At 43.6% G+C, this 14,618-nt stretch overlaps 1 protein-coding gene across 1 annotated transcript in view; it reads left to right on the top strand.

The window, feature by feature from the left end:
• The window catches only part of LOC115167609 (protein kinase C-binding protein NELL1-like), a 500,899-nt gene that overhangs the window by 198,385 nt on the left and 287,896 nt on the right, over positions 1 to 14,618 (top strand). The window contains exon 12 of the mRNA XM_029722201.1: positions 4,478 to 4,606. Coding sequence (XP_029578061.1) covers positions 4,478 to 4,606 — 129 coding nt within the window. The remainder of the gene's footprint in view (positions 1 to 4,477; positions 4,607 to 14,618) is intronic.

Below are 14,618 nucleotides of genomic sequence, written 5' to 3'. Positions count from 1 at the left end.
GATGCAATCTGGTGCTCAAAATAACACTAACTAGCATTAATGGCAACAATGGCTGACAATTAAATAACATGCCATGGAATTCTGCGGCAGCCTGCAAGGTGTGCTACCATATGACACAAGTTTTACCTGAAGAACAACTGTAGGCCTGCAAGTGCATGTCCTTTTTATCTCCCTCGTGGCATCAGCCAAACTAACACCTCTGAGGTTCTGATTCTTTGTACATGTAAGACCTCTTCTGAGAAAAATGGAGAGGGAGGGAGGGAGGGAGAGAAAGAGAGAATATGACAGAGAAAGAAAGACAGAGGGAGGGAGAAAGAGAGAGAAATGTCAGAGACAGAGAGTATATGCAGAGCTAGAGGGAGAGAATAGAGAAGGAAAGAGAGGGATAAAGAGAGAAAAACATGTCAGAGAGAGAGGGAAAGAAAGAGAGACTTTTTGTCTTTAATGATATATACTCATTTAATTAAAACCTCAACCACCATCGCCCCATCCCCCCCCACTCCCCCTTTCAAAAATAAATATCACCTTGCCCTCTACCGCTTGATACAAAACAACATCATACATCACAATAACCAAAACCTCACCACTTCTACAACCGTACAGTGAGGGAAAAAAGTATTTGAGCCCCTGCTGATTTTGTACGTTTGCCCACTGACAAAGAAATGATCAGTCTATAAATTTAATGGTAGGTTTATTTGAACAGTGAGAGACAGAATAACAACAAAAAAATCCAGAAAAACGCATGTCAAAAATGTTATATATTGATTTGCATTTTAATGAGGGAAATAAGTATTTGACCCCCTCTCAATCAGAAAGATTTCTGGCTCCCAGGTGTCTTTTATACAGGTAATGAGCTGAGATTAGGAGCACACTCTTAAAGGGAGTGCTCCTAATCTCAGCTTGTTACCCGCATAAAAGACACCTGTCCACAGAAGCAATCAATCAATCAGATTCCAATCTCTCCATCATGGCCAAGACCAAAGAGCTCTCCAAGGATGTCAGAGACAAGATTGTAGACCCACACAAGGCTGGAATGGGCTACAAGACCATTGCCAAGCAGCTTGGTGAGAAGGTGACAACAGTTGGTGCAATTATTCGCAAAGGGAAGAAACACAAAAGAACTGTCAAGATCCCTCGGCATGGGGCTCCATGCAAGATCTCACTTCGTGGAGTTGCAATGATCATGAGAACGGTGAGGAATCAGCCCAGAACTACAGGGGAGGATCTTGTCAATGATCTCAAGGCAGCTGGGACCATAGTCACCAAGAAAACAATTGGTAACACACTACGCCGTGAAGGACTGAAATCCTGCAGCGCCCGCAAGGTCTCCCTGCTCAAGAAAGCACATATACATGCCCGTCTGAAGTTTGCCAATGAACATCTGAATGATTCAGAGGACAACTGGGTGAAAGTGTTGTGGTCAGATGAGACCAAAATGGAGCTCTTTGGCATCAACTCAAATCGCCGTGTTTGGAGGAGGAGGAATGCTGCCTATGACCCCAAGAACACCATCTCCACCGTCAAACATGGAGGTGGAAACATTATGCTTTGGGGGTGTTTTTCTGCTAAGGGGGCAGGACAACTTCACAGCATCAAAGGGACGATGGACGGGGCCATGCACCGTCAAATCTTGGGTGAGAACCTCCTTCCCTCAGCCAGGGCATTGAAAATGGGTTGTGGATGGCGATTCCAGCATGACAATGACCCAAAACACACGGCCAAGGCAACAAAGGAGTGGCTCAAGAAGAAGCACATTCAGGTCCTGGAGTGGCCTAGCCAGTCTCCAGACCTTAATCACATAGAAAATCTGTGGAGGGAGCTGAAGGTTCGAGTTGCCAAACGTCAGCCTCGAAACCTTAATGACTTGGAGAAGAGGAGTGGGACAAAATCCCTCCTGAGATGTGTGCTAACCTGGTGGCCAACTACAAGAAACATCTGACCTCTGTGATTGCCAACAAGGGTTTTGCCACCAAGTACTAATTCATGTTTTGCAGAGGGGTCAAATACTTATTTCCCTCATTAAAATGCAAATCATTTTATAACATTTTTGACATGAGTTTTTCTGGATTTTTTGTTGTTGTTATTCTGTCTCTCACTGTTCAAATAAACCTACCATTAAATTTATAGACTGATCATTTCTGTCAGTGGGCAAACGTACAAAATCAGCAGGGGATCAAATACTTTTTTCCCTCACTGTATATCCAACCCATCTTCCCAGCTATACAGACGGCCTCACCAACACACCATATCTCCTGAAACATCTCCACACTTTTTATCATTTTATAGAACTCAAATTCCACTCTAAGGTGCGCAGAGACCATCCCATTAAATAATAGTAAAGGGTCTGTTATCCCCCCACCTTTGACTCTGTTCCTCCTTGTTAGCCAAATAACCAACTTTGCCTGAGCAAACAAAAATTCAAACACACATTTGGCCTTTTCCTTATTCGAATACCTGTACTCCACCCCCTACCTCTCACACAGACAATCCAACAGACATGAATGCCATTAACCTGGCACACACACAAAACACATGATGCACAGTTTCACTCATGACACAGAAAAGAGACACCTGTCCGACTCCTGGGTCGCCCCATGCCAACCAGCTATTAGTGGCCAGGTCTCCATGCAGAACCCTCCACTGGAGGTCCCCTGATATCTTTGGTACTGGGAGTTTGTAGAGCCTTTCCATCTAAAACCCACCACGCTCTCCGCCACACATATCCCCTGCCACTGATGTGCCTTCACTCCTGTTAGGCTCCTAATGTTCCTCACTTTAATGCAGCGGTTGTAGAGGGCTTTACCTCCCACCCCCTCAAACTCCCCCAGGGCTTGGAGTGTTAAAATGTAACAAGTCCTCCATACCCCCTTGCCAGTTCCCAGTCTCTGCTGTCATCTGCAGTGGCGGAAACATTGTGTCCCCTCCCCCTTTGGCTGCTCCAACACCCCCCTTACCGGCTCAGACAGTGCCTCCTGGACCTCCCCCAGGAATTTCTCCAGCAGCCTAAGAGATGTTAGTCCTGTATGTTGTGTCAGGACTTCCGGGGCTTTCCACCCCTCCTCCCGCCGCAGCCGAAGGTCACCCAGTAAACCCGCTATAATCAGTCGCTTCTGAACCGATCTCAAAAGGATGTCTGGATTGTGGAAGATAGGCTCCTCCTACACCCACAGCACAGGCTCCAAAGCGCCTTCTCGTGTGGTCCTTAGCAGCTACCAGGCCCTCAGCACCGCAGAGTAAAAATCAGAGAGACCTGCTGTACTCAGCCTTTCCAGCCTCATGAGGAACAGCTGCTGGTCCAACCCTAATCCATCAGCACGCATTCTGGTTCCCTCCAGCCGACATCAGTATGGTACAGCAGTCTCTGCGCCACCTTTAGTTGTAATGCAGCCACCCTGCTCTCCAGTTCTACCAGGCCCTGTCCTCCTTCGTGGACAGACATGTACAACACTGCCTGACTAGAAAAAATCCAGCAGCTTGCGTTGCAGGTCTGTGAGCAGACCGGCGGGGGTGTTGAGAACAGCCAGTTTATGCCACAGGAAGAATGCCGCCAGGTAGTTGATTATCAGTACCCTCCCTCTATATGACACTTGGGACAGAAGCCACCTCCACCTGGCCAGTCTTGACACCACTGCCTGTGACAGCCCATCTCAGTCCTTACTGACCCACCTCTCCGAGCCCAGGTACACCCCCAAAATGTTAAGCCCTTCACAACTCCACTGGAAACCCCCTGGAAGTAGAGGGGGGCCCTATCTCTTCATGCTATGCTTAACAGAGTTTTGCTCTGTTATAAGTAAGGACAGAGCCCTCCATATGGCATCTCAACTACAAAAACCTTTCAGAATGCACTGAAAGAGAGAGAGGGAGAGAGAATGTAGAATGCTAATGGATCCCTAAGCACTGAGGTTCAGAGGGGGGTTTCACCGAGAGTTGGACTGGCGCTACTCATTACTGGGAATGAAGGGATAGATGGGTTCAGATCAAGAGAGGAGACTGAGTCGTCTACTGTACATGCAGGCCTGTGTCTGCCTGTCTGTGTCTGTCAGTCGTCTGTCTGTCTGTGTCTGTCTGTCTGGTTGTCTGGTAGATTGGCTGTCTGTCTGTGTGCACCTGTTTGATGGATTACACTCGCTCTTCTCAGCAGGCATTTTTCCTGTAGATTATTTATTGTATATGTGTGTTTATCTGGGGAAAGCTACAAACTCAAAGCGTTCCACAAAATCATAGCGTTTCCATGCCCCATTCTTTGCTCTTGATACTATAGTTTTGTGAACTTTGAGTTTGTTAGAATATGGTGATTGATCAACAACAACAACAAATTCTCAAATTCCTGAAAATTTGATTTTGGGTTACAAGCTTTTTCCAGGAATGCCGGCTCATTTTTTACCTCACCACTTTGCCCAACCCCACTGTCAGCACCCTGTGTGATCTCAGTCAAACCCAGACTGTTGAATCAGAAGTTTGTCCCCCTCTCTCCCAGGCTACGACTTCTGCTCAGAGGGACTCATTTGTGGGGAAAATTCGGAGTGTAGAAACCGGAATACCAGAGCGGAGTGTGAGTGCAAGAGCGGCTTTGCCTCCATCCACGGGGACTCCACATACTGTGAAGGTAGGCAGCTATGAACTATTTGACTGGGTCTTTGGGTAGAAGACTCTGAACTAGCTGGGTGTATGACGGGTAGACTTAGAGCTTGTTTTGTGTATGTGGAAGTTGTATTTCTTTATTGCAAAGAGGACTTGGAGTAGAGTGAAGTTGCCCCTGCATGCTGATCTTGGGTCAGTTTAGCATTTGCCCCACTAATGGTTAAGGTTGTGGGAGGGGAAGCTGATCCTAGATCTGTACCTAGATTCCTGAATTATAGTGAATTATATTATCTCTATGGTTGAGTGGATATGTGGGTATGTGAGATGCCTGGCCCATTCCATACAGTAGATGACTGAGAGAGAGCTTGGCTGATAAGATTTTCAACTACCTCTGGCTTTAGCAGGACATTTAATAAACAAAATGTATTTGTTCAGTATTTGTATTTAAGTCCCGTGTAGCTCAGTTGGTAGAGCATGGTGTTTGCAACGCCAGGGTTGTGGGTTCAATTCCCACGGGGGATGAGTATGGAGAAAAAAATGTATGAAATGTATGCATTCACTACTGTAAGTCGCTCTGGAAAAGAGTGTCTGCTAAATGACTTTAAAAAAAATACAAAAAAAGCACCAGCTACTCTTCCTAAGGTCCAAAAACGTTAAGGCAATTACATATAAAACAAAATATAAAGCAGTTCATCATATAACATTATTACACCACTATATATCTACAATACAAAATGTATAATACCACCATACAACAATATTACAATATGTGTGTGTAAGTACCTTTGTGTGTGTCTCTTCACAGTCCCTGCTGTTCCATAAGGTGTATTGTTACCTGTTTTAAAAAAAAATCTGATTCTACTGCTTTCATCAGTTACCTGATGTGGAATAGAGTTCAATGTAGTCATGGCTCTATGTAGTACTATGCGTCTCCCATAGTTTGTTATGGACTTGGGGATTGTGAAGAGACCTCTGGTGTTATGTCTTGTGGGGTGTGCATGGGTGTCCGAGCTGTGTGCTAGTAGTTTAAACAGACAGCTCGGTACATTCAACCTGTCAACACTTCTTACAAAAACCAGTATTGATGAAGTCAATCTCTCCTCCACTTAGAGCCATGAGAGATTGACATGCATATCATTGTTAGCTCCCAGTGTACTTTAAGGGCCAGCTGTGCTGTGCTGCCCTGTTCTGAGCCAAATGTAATTTTCCTAAGTCCTTCTTTGTGGCACCTGACCACACTACTGAACTGTAGTCCAGGTGTGACTAAACTAAGGCCTGTTGGACCTGCCTTGTTGATAATGTTAAGAAGGCAGATCAGCGCTTTATTATTGACAGACTTCTCACCATGTTAGCTATTGTTATATCAATATGTTTTGACAATGACAGTTTACAGTCCAGGGTTACTCCAAGCAGTTTAGTCACCTCAATGTGCTCCTTTTCCACATTATTCATTACAAGATTTAGTTGAGGTTTAGGGTTTAGTGAATGATTTGTCCCAAATACAATGCTTTTAGTTTTTGAAATATTTTGCAATAACGTATTCCTTGCCACCCATTCTGAAACTAACTGCAGCTCTTTAAGTGTTGCAGTCATTTCAGTAGCTGTAGTAGCTGATGTGTATAATGTTGAGTCATCTGCATACATACAGTGCTGTGAAAAAGTATTTGCCCCCTTCCTGATATCTTATTTTTTTGCACATTTGTCACACTTAAATGTTTCAGATCATCACACAAATGTAAATATTACACAAAGATAACCAAAGTAAACACAAAATTCTGTTTTTAAGTGATTTTATTTTTTAAGGGAAAAAAGCTATCCGAACCTTCATGGCCCTATGTGAAAAAGTAATTGCCCCCTAAACCTAATAACTGGTTGTGCCACCCTCAGCAGCAACAACTGCAATCAAGCGTTTGCGATAACTGGCAATGAGTCTTTCCTATCGCTGTGGAGGAATTTTAGCACTAAGGGAGTTGGATTACGGGTATAAGAGTCTCTAGGCTGTTTTAGTTGTCATGGATTCAGGGGTATGAGACACTTGGCCTTTCTATGGGCTTATTGGGTTGTACCAGAGGGCTCATTGGCGTAGGAGACTAGTGCCGATTCATTTGGCTTAATATGATTACAGTATGTTGAGCCTATGGCAACAGTAGGAGGGCCCTTTGAGTGGGCCTACTGGTGTGGAGCTTTGGACACTGATGGGCTCTTGTTTACTGGGAACAGGTGTGGGATCTTAATTTGATCACCCTGTTACAGGAGAACTTGCCTGCAATGCAGGGAATTTAAAACGTGTAGTGTTTTTGAGGTTTAAAAAGGCTTCTGAAGTTTGCGATTTCCACTTAGACATGTTTCCTTACGAGGAATATAGCAATCCTTACAAAAATGACCATTCATTATGATCCACATAAAAATTCTACTTTCCTTTTGCTGCAGGATTATTTTCCTGCTTTAGCAAACTGGCTCAAATTAAGATCTTACATCTGTAGAAGTGAGAGCCTGCTTCCTAATCAGTTGTTTCAAAACTATGGGCACCATAGAGTGGATTTATGGCATACCAGGACCAGTCCTCAGTGGCTGATGTCACACTATCTATTTCTTGCTCCCTCTAACTCTGTCTTTCTTTCTTTCTGTCATTCATTCAATCAATAAATCAATCAAATGTATTAATAAAGCCCTTCTTACATCAGCTGATGTCACAAAGTGCTGTACAGAAACCCAGCCTAAAACCCCAAACAGCAAGCAATGCAGGTGTAGAAGCACGGTGGCTAGGAAAAGCTCCCTAGAAAGGCCAGAACCTAGGAAGAAACCTTGAGAGGAACCAGGCTATGAGGGGTGGCCAGTCCTCTTCTGGCTGTGCCGGGTGGAGATTATAACAGAACATGGCCAAGATGATCAAATGTTCATAAATGACCAGCAGGGTAAAATAATGATAATCACAGTGCTTGTAGAGGGTGCAACAGGTCAGCATCTCAGGAGTAAATGTCAGTTGGCTTTTAATAGCCAATCATTCAGAGTATCTCTACCGCTCCTGCTGTCTCTAGAGAGTTGAAAACAGCAGGTCTGGGACAGGTTGCATGTCCGGTGAACAGGTCAGGGTTCCATAGCCGCAGGCAGAACAGTTGAAACTGGAGCAGCAGCATGGCCAGGTGGACTGGGGACAGCAAGGAGTCATCAGGCCAGGTAGTCTTGAGGCATTGTCCTAGGGCTCAGGTCCTTCGAGAGAGAGAAAGATAGAGAGAGCATACTTAAATTCACACAGGTCACCGGATGAGACAGGAGAAATACTCCAGATATAACAGACTGACACGAACCCCCCGACACAAACTTCTGTAATATAAATACTGGAGGCTGAGACAGGAGGGGTTGCGACGATACCCCCGGACAGGGCCAAACAGGCAGGATATAACCCCACCCACTTTGCCAAAGCACAGCCCTCACACCACTAGAGGGATATCTTCAACCACCAACTTACCATCCTGAGACAAGGCCGAGTATAGCCCACAAAGATCTCCGCCATGGCACAACCCAAAGGGGGGCGCCAACCCGGACAGGAAGATCACATCAGTGACTCAACCCACTCAAGTGACGCACCCCTCCTAGGGATGGCATGGAAGAGCACCAGTAAGCCAGTGACTCAGCCCCTGTAATAGGGTTAGAGGCAGAGAATCCCAGTGGAGAGAGGGGAACCAGCCAGGCACACAGCAAGGGCGGTTCGTTGCTCCAGTGCCTTTCCGTTCACCTTAAGACTCCTGGGCCAAACTACACTCAATCATAGGACCTACTGAAGAGATGAATCTTCAATAAAGACTTATAGGTTGAGATCGAGTCTGCATCTCTCACATGGGTAGGCAGACCATTCCATAAAAATGGAGCTCTATAGGAGAAAGCCCTGCCTCCAGCTGTTTGCTTAGAAATTCTAGAGACGGTAAGGAGGCTTGCGTCTTGTGATCGTAGCATACATGTAGGTATGTACGGATGGACCAAATTGGAAACATAGGTAGGAGCAAGCCCATGTAATGCTTTGTAGGTTAGCAGTAACACCTTGAAATCATCCCTTGCCTTAACAGGAAGCCAGTGTAGAGAGGCTAGCAATGGATTAATATGATCACATTTTTTGGTTCTAGTCAAGATTCTAGCAGCTGTGTTTAGCATTAACTGAAGTTTATTTAGTGCTTTTTTGGGGTAGCCAGAAAGTAGAGCATTGCAGTAGTCTAACCAAGAAGTGACAAAAGCATGGATTAATTTTTCTGCATAATTTTTGGACAGAAAGTTTCAGATTTTTGCAATGTTATGTAGATGGAAAAAATCTGTCATTGAAACAGTCTTGATATGTCCGTCAAAAGGGAGATCAGGGTCCAGAGTAACGCCAAGGTTTTTCACAGTTTTATTTGAGACGACTGCACAACCATCAATTTACAGTTGATTTGTCAGAGGACAAACCATCCACAAAGACAAATTGATATCTTTCCGACAGATAAGATATAAAGCAGGCCAGAACTTGTCCGTGTAGGTCAATTTGGGTTTCCAATCTCTCCAAAAGAAGGTGGTGATTGATGGTATCAAAAGCAGCACTAAGGTCTAGGAGCACGAGGACAGATGCAGAGCCTCGGTCTGACACCATTAAAAGGTAATTTACCACCTTCACATGTGCAGTCTCAGTGCTATGATGGGGTCTAAAACCAGACTGAAGCGTTTCGTATACATTGTTTGTCTTCAGGAAGGCAGTGAGTTGCTGCGCAATAGCTTTTTCTAAAAGTTTTGAGAGGAATGGGAGATTCGATATAGGCCAATAGTTAAAAAAAATATTTTCTCGGTCAAGGTTTGGCTTTTTCAAGAGAGGCTTTATTACTGCCACTTTTAGTGAGTTTGGTACACGTCCGGTGGATAGAGAGCCGTTAATTATGTTCAACATAGGAGGGCCAAGCGCAGGAAGCAGCTCTTTCAGTAGTTTAGTTGGAATAGGGTCCAGTATGCTGCTTGAATGTTTAGAGGCCGTGATTATTTTCATCAATGTGTCAAGAGATATAGTACTAAAAAACTTGGGTGTCTCCCTTGATCCTAGGTCCTGGCAGAGTTGTGCAGACTCAGGACAACTGATCTTTGGAGGAATACGCAGATTTAAAGAGGAGTCCATAACTTGCTTTCTAATGATCATGATCTTTTCCTCAAAGAAGTTCATGAATTTATCACTGCTGAAGTGAAAGCCATCCTCTCTTGGGGAATGCTGCTTTTTAGATAGCTTTGCGACAGTTTAAAAAATCCATTCTTATTTTCCTCAATTAAGTGTGAAAAATAGGATGATTGAGCAGCAGTGAGGGCTCTTCGATACTGCATGGTACTGTCTTTCCAAGCTAGTCGGAAGACTTCCAGTTTGGTGTAGCGCCATTTCCGTTCCAATTTTCTGGAAGCTTGCTTTAGAACTCAGGTATTTTCTGTATACCAGGGAGCTAGTCTCTTATGACAAATGTTTTTTGTTTTTAGGGGTGCGACTGTGTCTAGGGTATTGCGCAAGGTTAAATTGAATTCCTCAGTTAGCTGGTTAACTGATTTTTGTCCTCTGACGTCCTTGGGTAGGCGGAGGAAGTCTCGAAGGGCATCTAGGAATCTTTAGGTTGTCAGAGAATTTATAGCACAACTTTTGATGATCCTTGGTTGGGGTCTGAGCAGATTATTTGTTGTGATTGCAAACGTAATAAAATGGTGGTCCGACAGTCCAGGATTATGAGGAGAAACATTAAGATCCACAACATTTATTCCATGGGACAAAACTAGGTACAGAGTATTACTGTGGCAGTGAGTAGGTCAGGAGACATGTTTGACTAAACCCACTGAGTCAAAAGCCTTTTGGAATAGGTCTGTGGACTTTGCCATGTGAATATTAATGTCACCAAAAATGTGAATATTATCTGCTATGACTACCACGTCCGATAGGAATTCAGGGAACTCGGTGAGGAACGCAGTGTATGGCCCAGGAGGCCTGTAAACAGTAGCTATAAAAAGTGATTGAGTAGGCTGCATAGATTTCATGACTAGAAGCTCAAAAGACGAAAACGTCTGGGTTTTTTGTAAATTGAAATTTGCTATCATAAATGTTAGCAACACCTCCGCCTTTGTGGAATGCGCGGGGGATATGACCACTAGTGTAACCACGAGGTGAGGCCTCATTTAACCTCTTGAGCGTCTCGTCCCGCAAGCGGGATCAACATCCAGCGAAAAACTCCTAGCGACATTAGCATAACGAAATTTAATATTTTTTTTTCAAATATAGGACTGTCTCATATCGTTTTATAGATACACCTCTCCTGAATCGACCCACGTCGTCCGATTTCAAAAAGGTTTTTACAGGAAAAGCAAAACATTAGATTATGTTAGAGGAGTACATGGTAAAAGTAGCAACATAGCAATTTTCCGACCAACCACATGCATCACAAATAACCAAAAAACAGCTAAATGCAGCACTAACCTTTTACAAACTTCACCAGATGACACACCTAGGACATCATGTTACACAATGCATGCATTCTTTTGTTCAATAAAGTTCATATTTATATATAAAAACAGCATTTTACATCGGCACCTGACGTTGACTAACTATTTTCCCTCAAATGCATCCCGGGAAACAGTGCTACAATTTACTAAATTACTATTCGAAAACATTTTTAAAATGTAATATTGTCATTCTAAGATTTATAGATGAATATCTCTTGAAAGCACCTGTCATACCAGATTTAAAAATAACTTTACTGGGTAATCACACTTTGCGATAAAAGGGGATGCGATACTCAGAAAATTAGCTGGTAAACCTAGCTCGGCGCCATCTTGGAACAATCGCATATCACATCTAATCTTGTATACTATTGTCAATAATCCCTTACCTTTAGTTGTCTTCATCAGAAAGCACTTCCAGGAATTCCAGGTCCTCAACAAATGTATTTTCGGTCGAAAAAGTCCATCCTTTATGTTCCATTAGCTTGCTGTTGTTAGCGCGTCTGAAGGCTGTATCCAACTGCTCCGTCGGCGCGGGACAGCAATTTCGAAAAATAACTTTTTTCCCTCATTTAGGTTCGTTCAAACATGTCAAACGTTGTATAACATTAATCTTCAGGGCCTGTTTCAACAAGAGAGCCAATAAGATTCGAGGGGGACGATTGTATTGTGTTTCAAAACGTTTCGAAAGGAGGGGGTAGACAGGGCCGCCGACGTCACAATGGTGATGGCCTTCCTACTGTGACCAATTACCACAGCGTCTCATTCATTCAGTTTCGACAGTAGAAGGCTCAAAACACTTTGTAAAGACTGGGGACATCTAGTGGAAGCAATAGAAAGTGCTCAATGAACGATAGCTCACGGTGTGAATAATAGGCAACGATGTGAAGTTGAGTCCACAATTCAGAATTCCACTTCCTGTTTCAATCGGTCTCTGGGTTTTGACTGCCATATGAGTTCTGTTATACTCACAGACACCATTCAAACAGTTTTAGAAACTTTAGGGTGTTTTCTATCCACAGGTATTAATTATATGCATATCCTAGCTTCTGAGTTTGATTAGTAGGCCGTTGAAAATGGGCATTAATTTTTTCCAAAATGCGCTGTGGCGCCCCCTATCCTAGGGTAAGTCCAAGAGGTTTTAACACAGTAAATTCATCAGGCTTAAGCCATGTTTCAGTCAGGCCAATCACATCAAGATTATGATCAGTGATTAGTTCATTGACTGTAACTGCCTTGGAAGTGAGGGATCTAACATTAAGTAGCCCTATTTTGAGATGTGAGATATCACAATCTCTTTCAATAATGGCAGGAATGGAGGAGGTCTTTATTCCAGTGAGATTTCTAAGTCGAACACCGCCATGTTTAGTTTTGCCCAACCTAGGTCGAGGCACAGACACGGTCTCAATGGGGATAGCTGAGCTGACTACACTGACTGTGCTAGTGGCAGACTCCACTAAGCTGGCAGGCTGGCTAACAGCCTGCTGCCTGGCCTGCACCCTATCTCATTGTGGAGCTAGGGGAGTTAGAGCCCTGTCTATGTTTGTAGATAAGATGAGAGCACCCCTCCAGCTAGGATGGAGTCCGTCACTCCTCAACAGGCCAGGCTTGGTCCTGTTTGTGGGTGAGTCCCAGAAAGAGGGCCAATTATCTACAAATTCTATCTTTTGGGAGGGGCAGAAAACAGTTTTCAACCAGCGATTGAGTTGTGAGACACTGCTGTAGAGCTTTTCACTCCCCCTAACTGGGAGGGGGCCAGAGACAATTACTCGATGCCGACACATCCTTCTAGCTGATTTACACGCTGAAACTATGTTGCGCTTGGTGACTTCTGACTGTTTCATCCTAACATCGTTGGTGCCGACGTGGATAACAATATCTCTATACTCTCTACACTCACCAGTTTTAGCTTTAGCCAGCACCATCTTCAGATTAGCCTTAACGACAGTAGCCCTGCCCCCTGGTAAACAGAGTATGATCGCTGGATAATTAGTTTTCAGTCTAATACTGTTGGTAATGGAGTCGCCAATGACTAGGGTTTGCAATTTGTCAGAGCTAATGGTGGGAGGCTTCGGTGCCTCAGACCTCGTAACGGGAGGAGTGGAGACCAGAGAAGGCTCGCCCTCTGACTCCGATTCACTGCTTATTGGGGAGAACCGGTTTAAAGTTTCTGTCGGCTGAATGAGCGACACCGGTTGAGCATTCCTACAGCATTTCCTTCCAGAAGCCATGAGAAGGTTTTCCGACTGCGGGGACTGTGCGAGGGGATTTATACTACTATCTGTACTTACTGGTGGCACAGACGCTATTTCATCCTTTCCTACACTTAAATTACCCTTGCCTAACAATTGCGTCTGAAGCTGGGCTTGCAGCACAGCTATCCTCGCCGTAAGGCGATCGTTCTCCTGTATATTATGAGTACAGCGACCGCAATAAGAAGGCATCATGTTAATGTTCCTACTTAGCTTCGGCTGGAGGAGGTCCTGACGAACCACGTCCAGATAAAGCGTCTGGAGTGAAAAAAGTTACATGAAAAAAAGTTGAGTGAGGGAAAAACTAAAAATGTAAACGGTAATTAAAAAGTAAAAACCGTAAAGTTGGTAGGTAGCAAAGTAAGGTTAGCAACAAAACGCACAGCAGCACGTAAACAAGTCTACAAGTTGTGACTGAAAATGACGTCATTCTCTTTCTCTCCATCTCTCTTTTTCTCTCACTATCTCTCTCTGGTTGTGTTTAATTTGCACAGTGAAGAGATTTACCCAAAGTTCCTCTCCAGTCCACGACATCCCAAACCATATGAGATATGAATGAGAGAGAGACTGACTTTTTTACCCCCCTATTTAAATTATTGAACCATGCCTTCTTTGAGTATGGCGGTATTATCAATGTTTGGGGTTGGGTACTCTTAAGGCTGCTCAAAGACATTTATCAAATGGATTAACTTGATATATCCTGCAGTAGGTTATAATAAACGGAAAATTGTGTGTCAATTCATAAACCATGTTTCATGGATTTGGTACATCGAAAATCTCTTCCCAACTATTTTGCAATCTATATGGCATAGCTGTCAATTTTTGGGTCCTTAAATAAAACTGGTATATATTTTTATTTATCACAATTTTCTTGAACCAATTTTGGTTTTTAAAAAACTTCTTGGGGCTCGGTGTCCCGCTAGCGGGACAACTTTCGGTGAAACTGGAGGGCGCGCAATTCAAATAAATAATCATAAATTATGGATATTAAACATTTAGGTACATATAAGTGTCTTATATCGGTTGAAAGCTTAAATTCGTGTTAATCTAACTGCACTGTCCGATTTACAGTAGCTATTAAAGCGAAAACATGCCATGCGATTGTTTGAGGACGGCAACCCACATGACAATATTTTTCCATTGGCAAAGGTTTCATAAATTCACAAATAGCTAATTACATTTTCACCTACTTTTTGAAAATCTTCCTCGGATTTGTCATCCAAAGGGTCTCAGCTATAACATGTAGTATTGTTTTGTTAGATAAAATCCTTCTTTATTTCCCAAAAAGTCAGTTTAGTTGGC

The sequence above is a fragment of the Salmo trutta genome, chromosome 29 (genome assembly GCF_901001165.1).
Source record: "Salmo trutta chromosome 29, fSalTru1.1, whole genome shotgun sequence".
Taxonomy (NCBI): domain Eukaryota; kingdom Metazoa; phylum Chordata; class Actinopteri; order Salmoniformes; family Salmonidae; genus Salmo; species Salmo trutta.
Note: the sequence above shows the minus strand (reverse complement) of the source record. Positions and strands in the feature narration are given on the sequence as shown.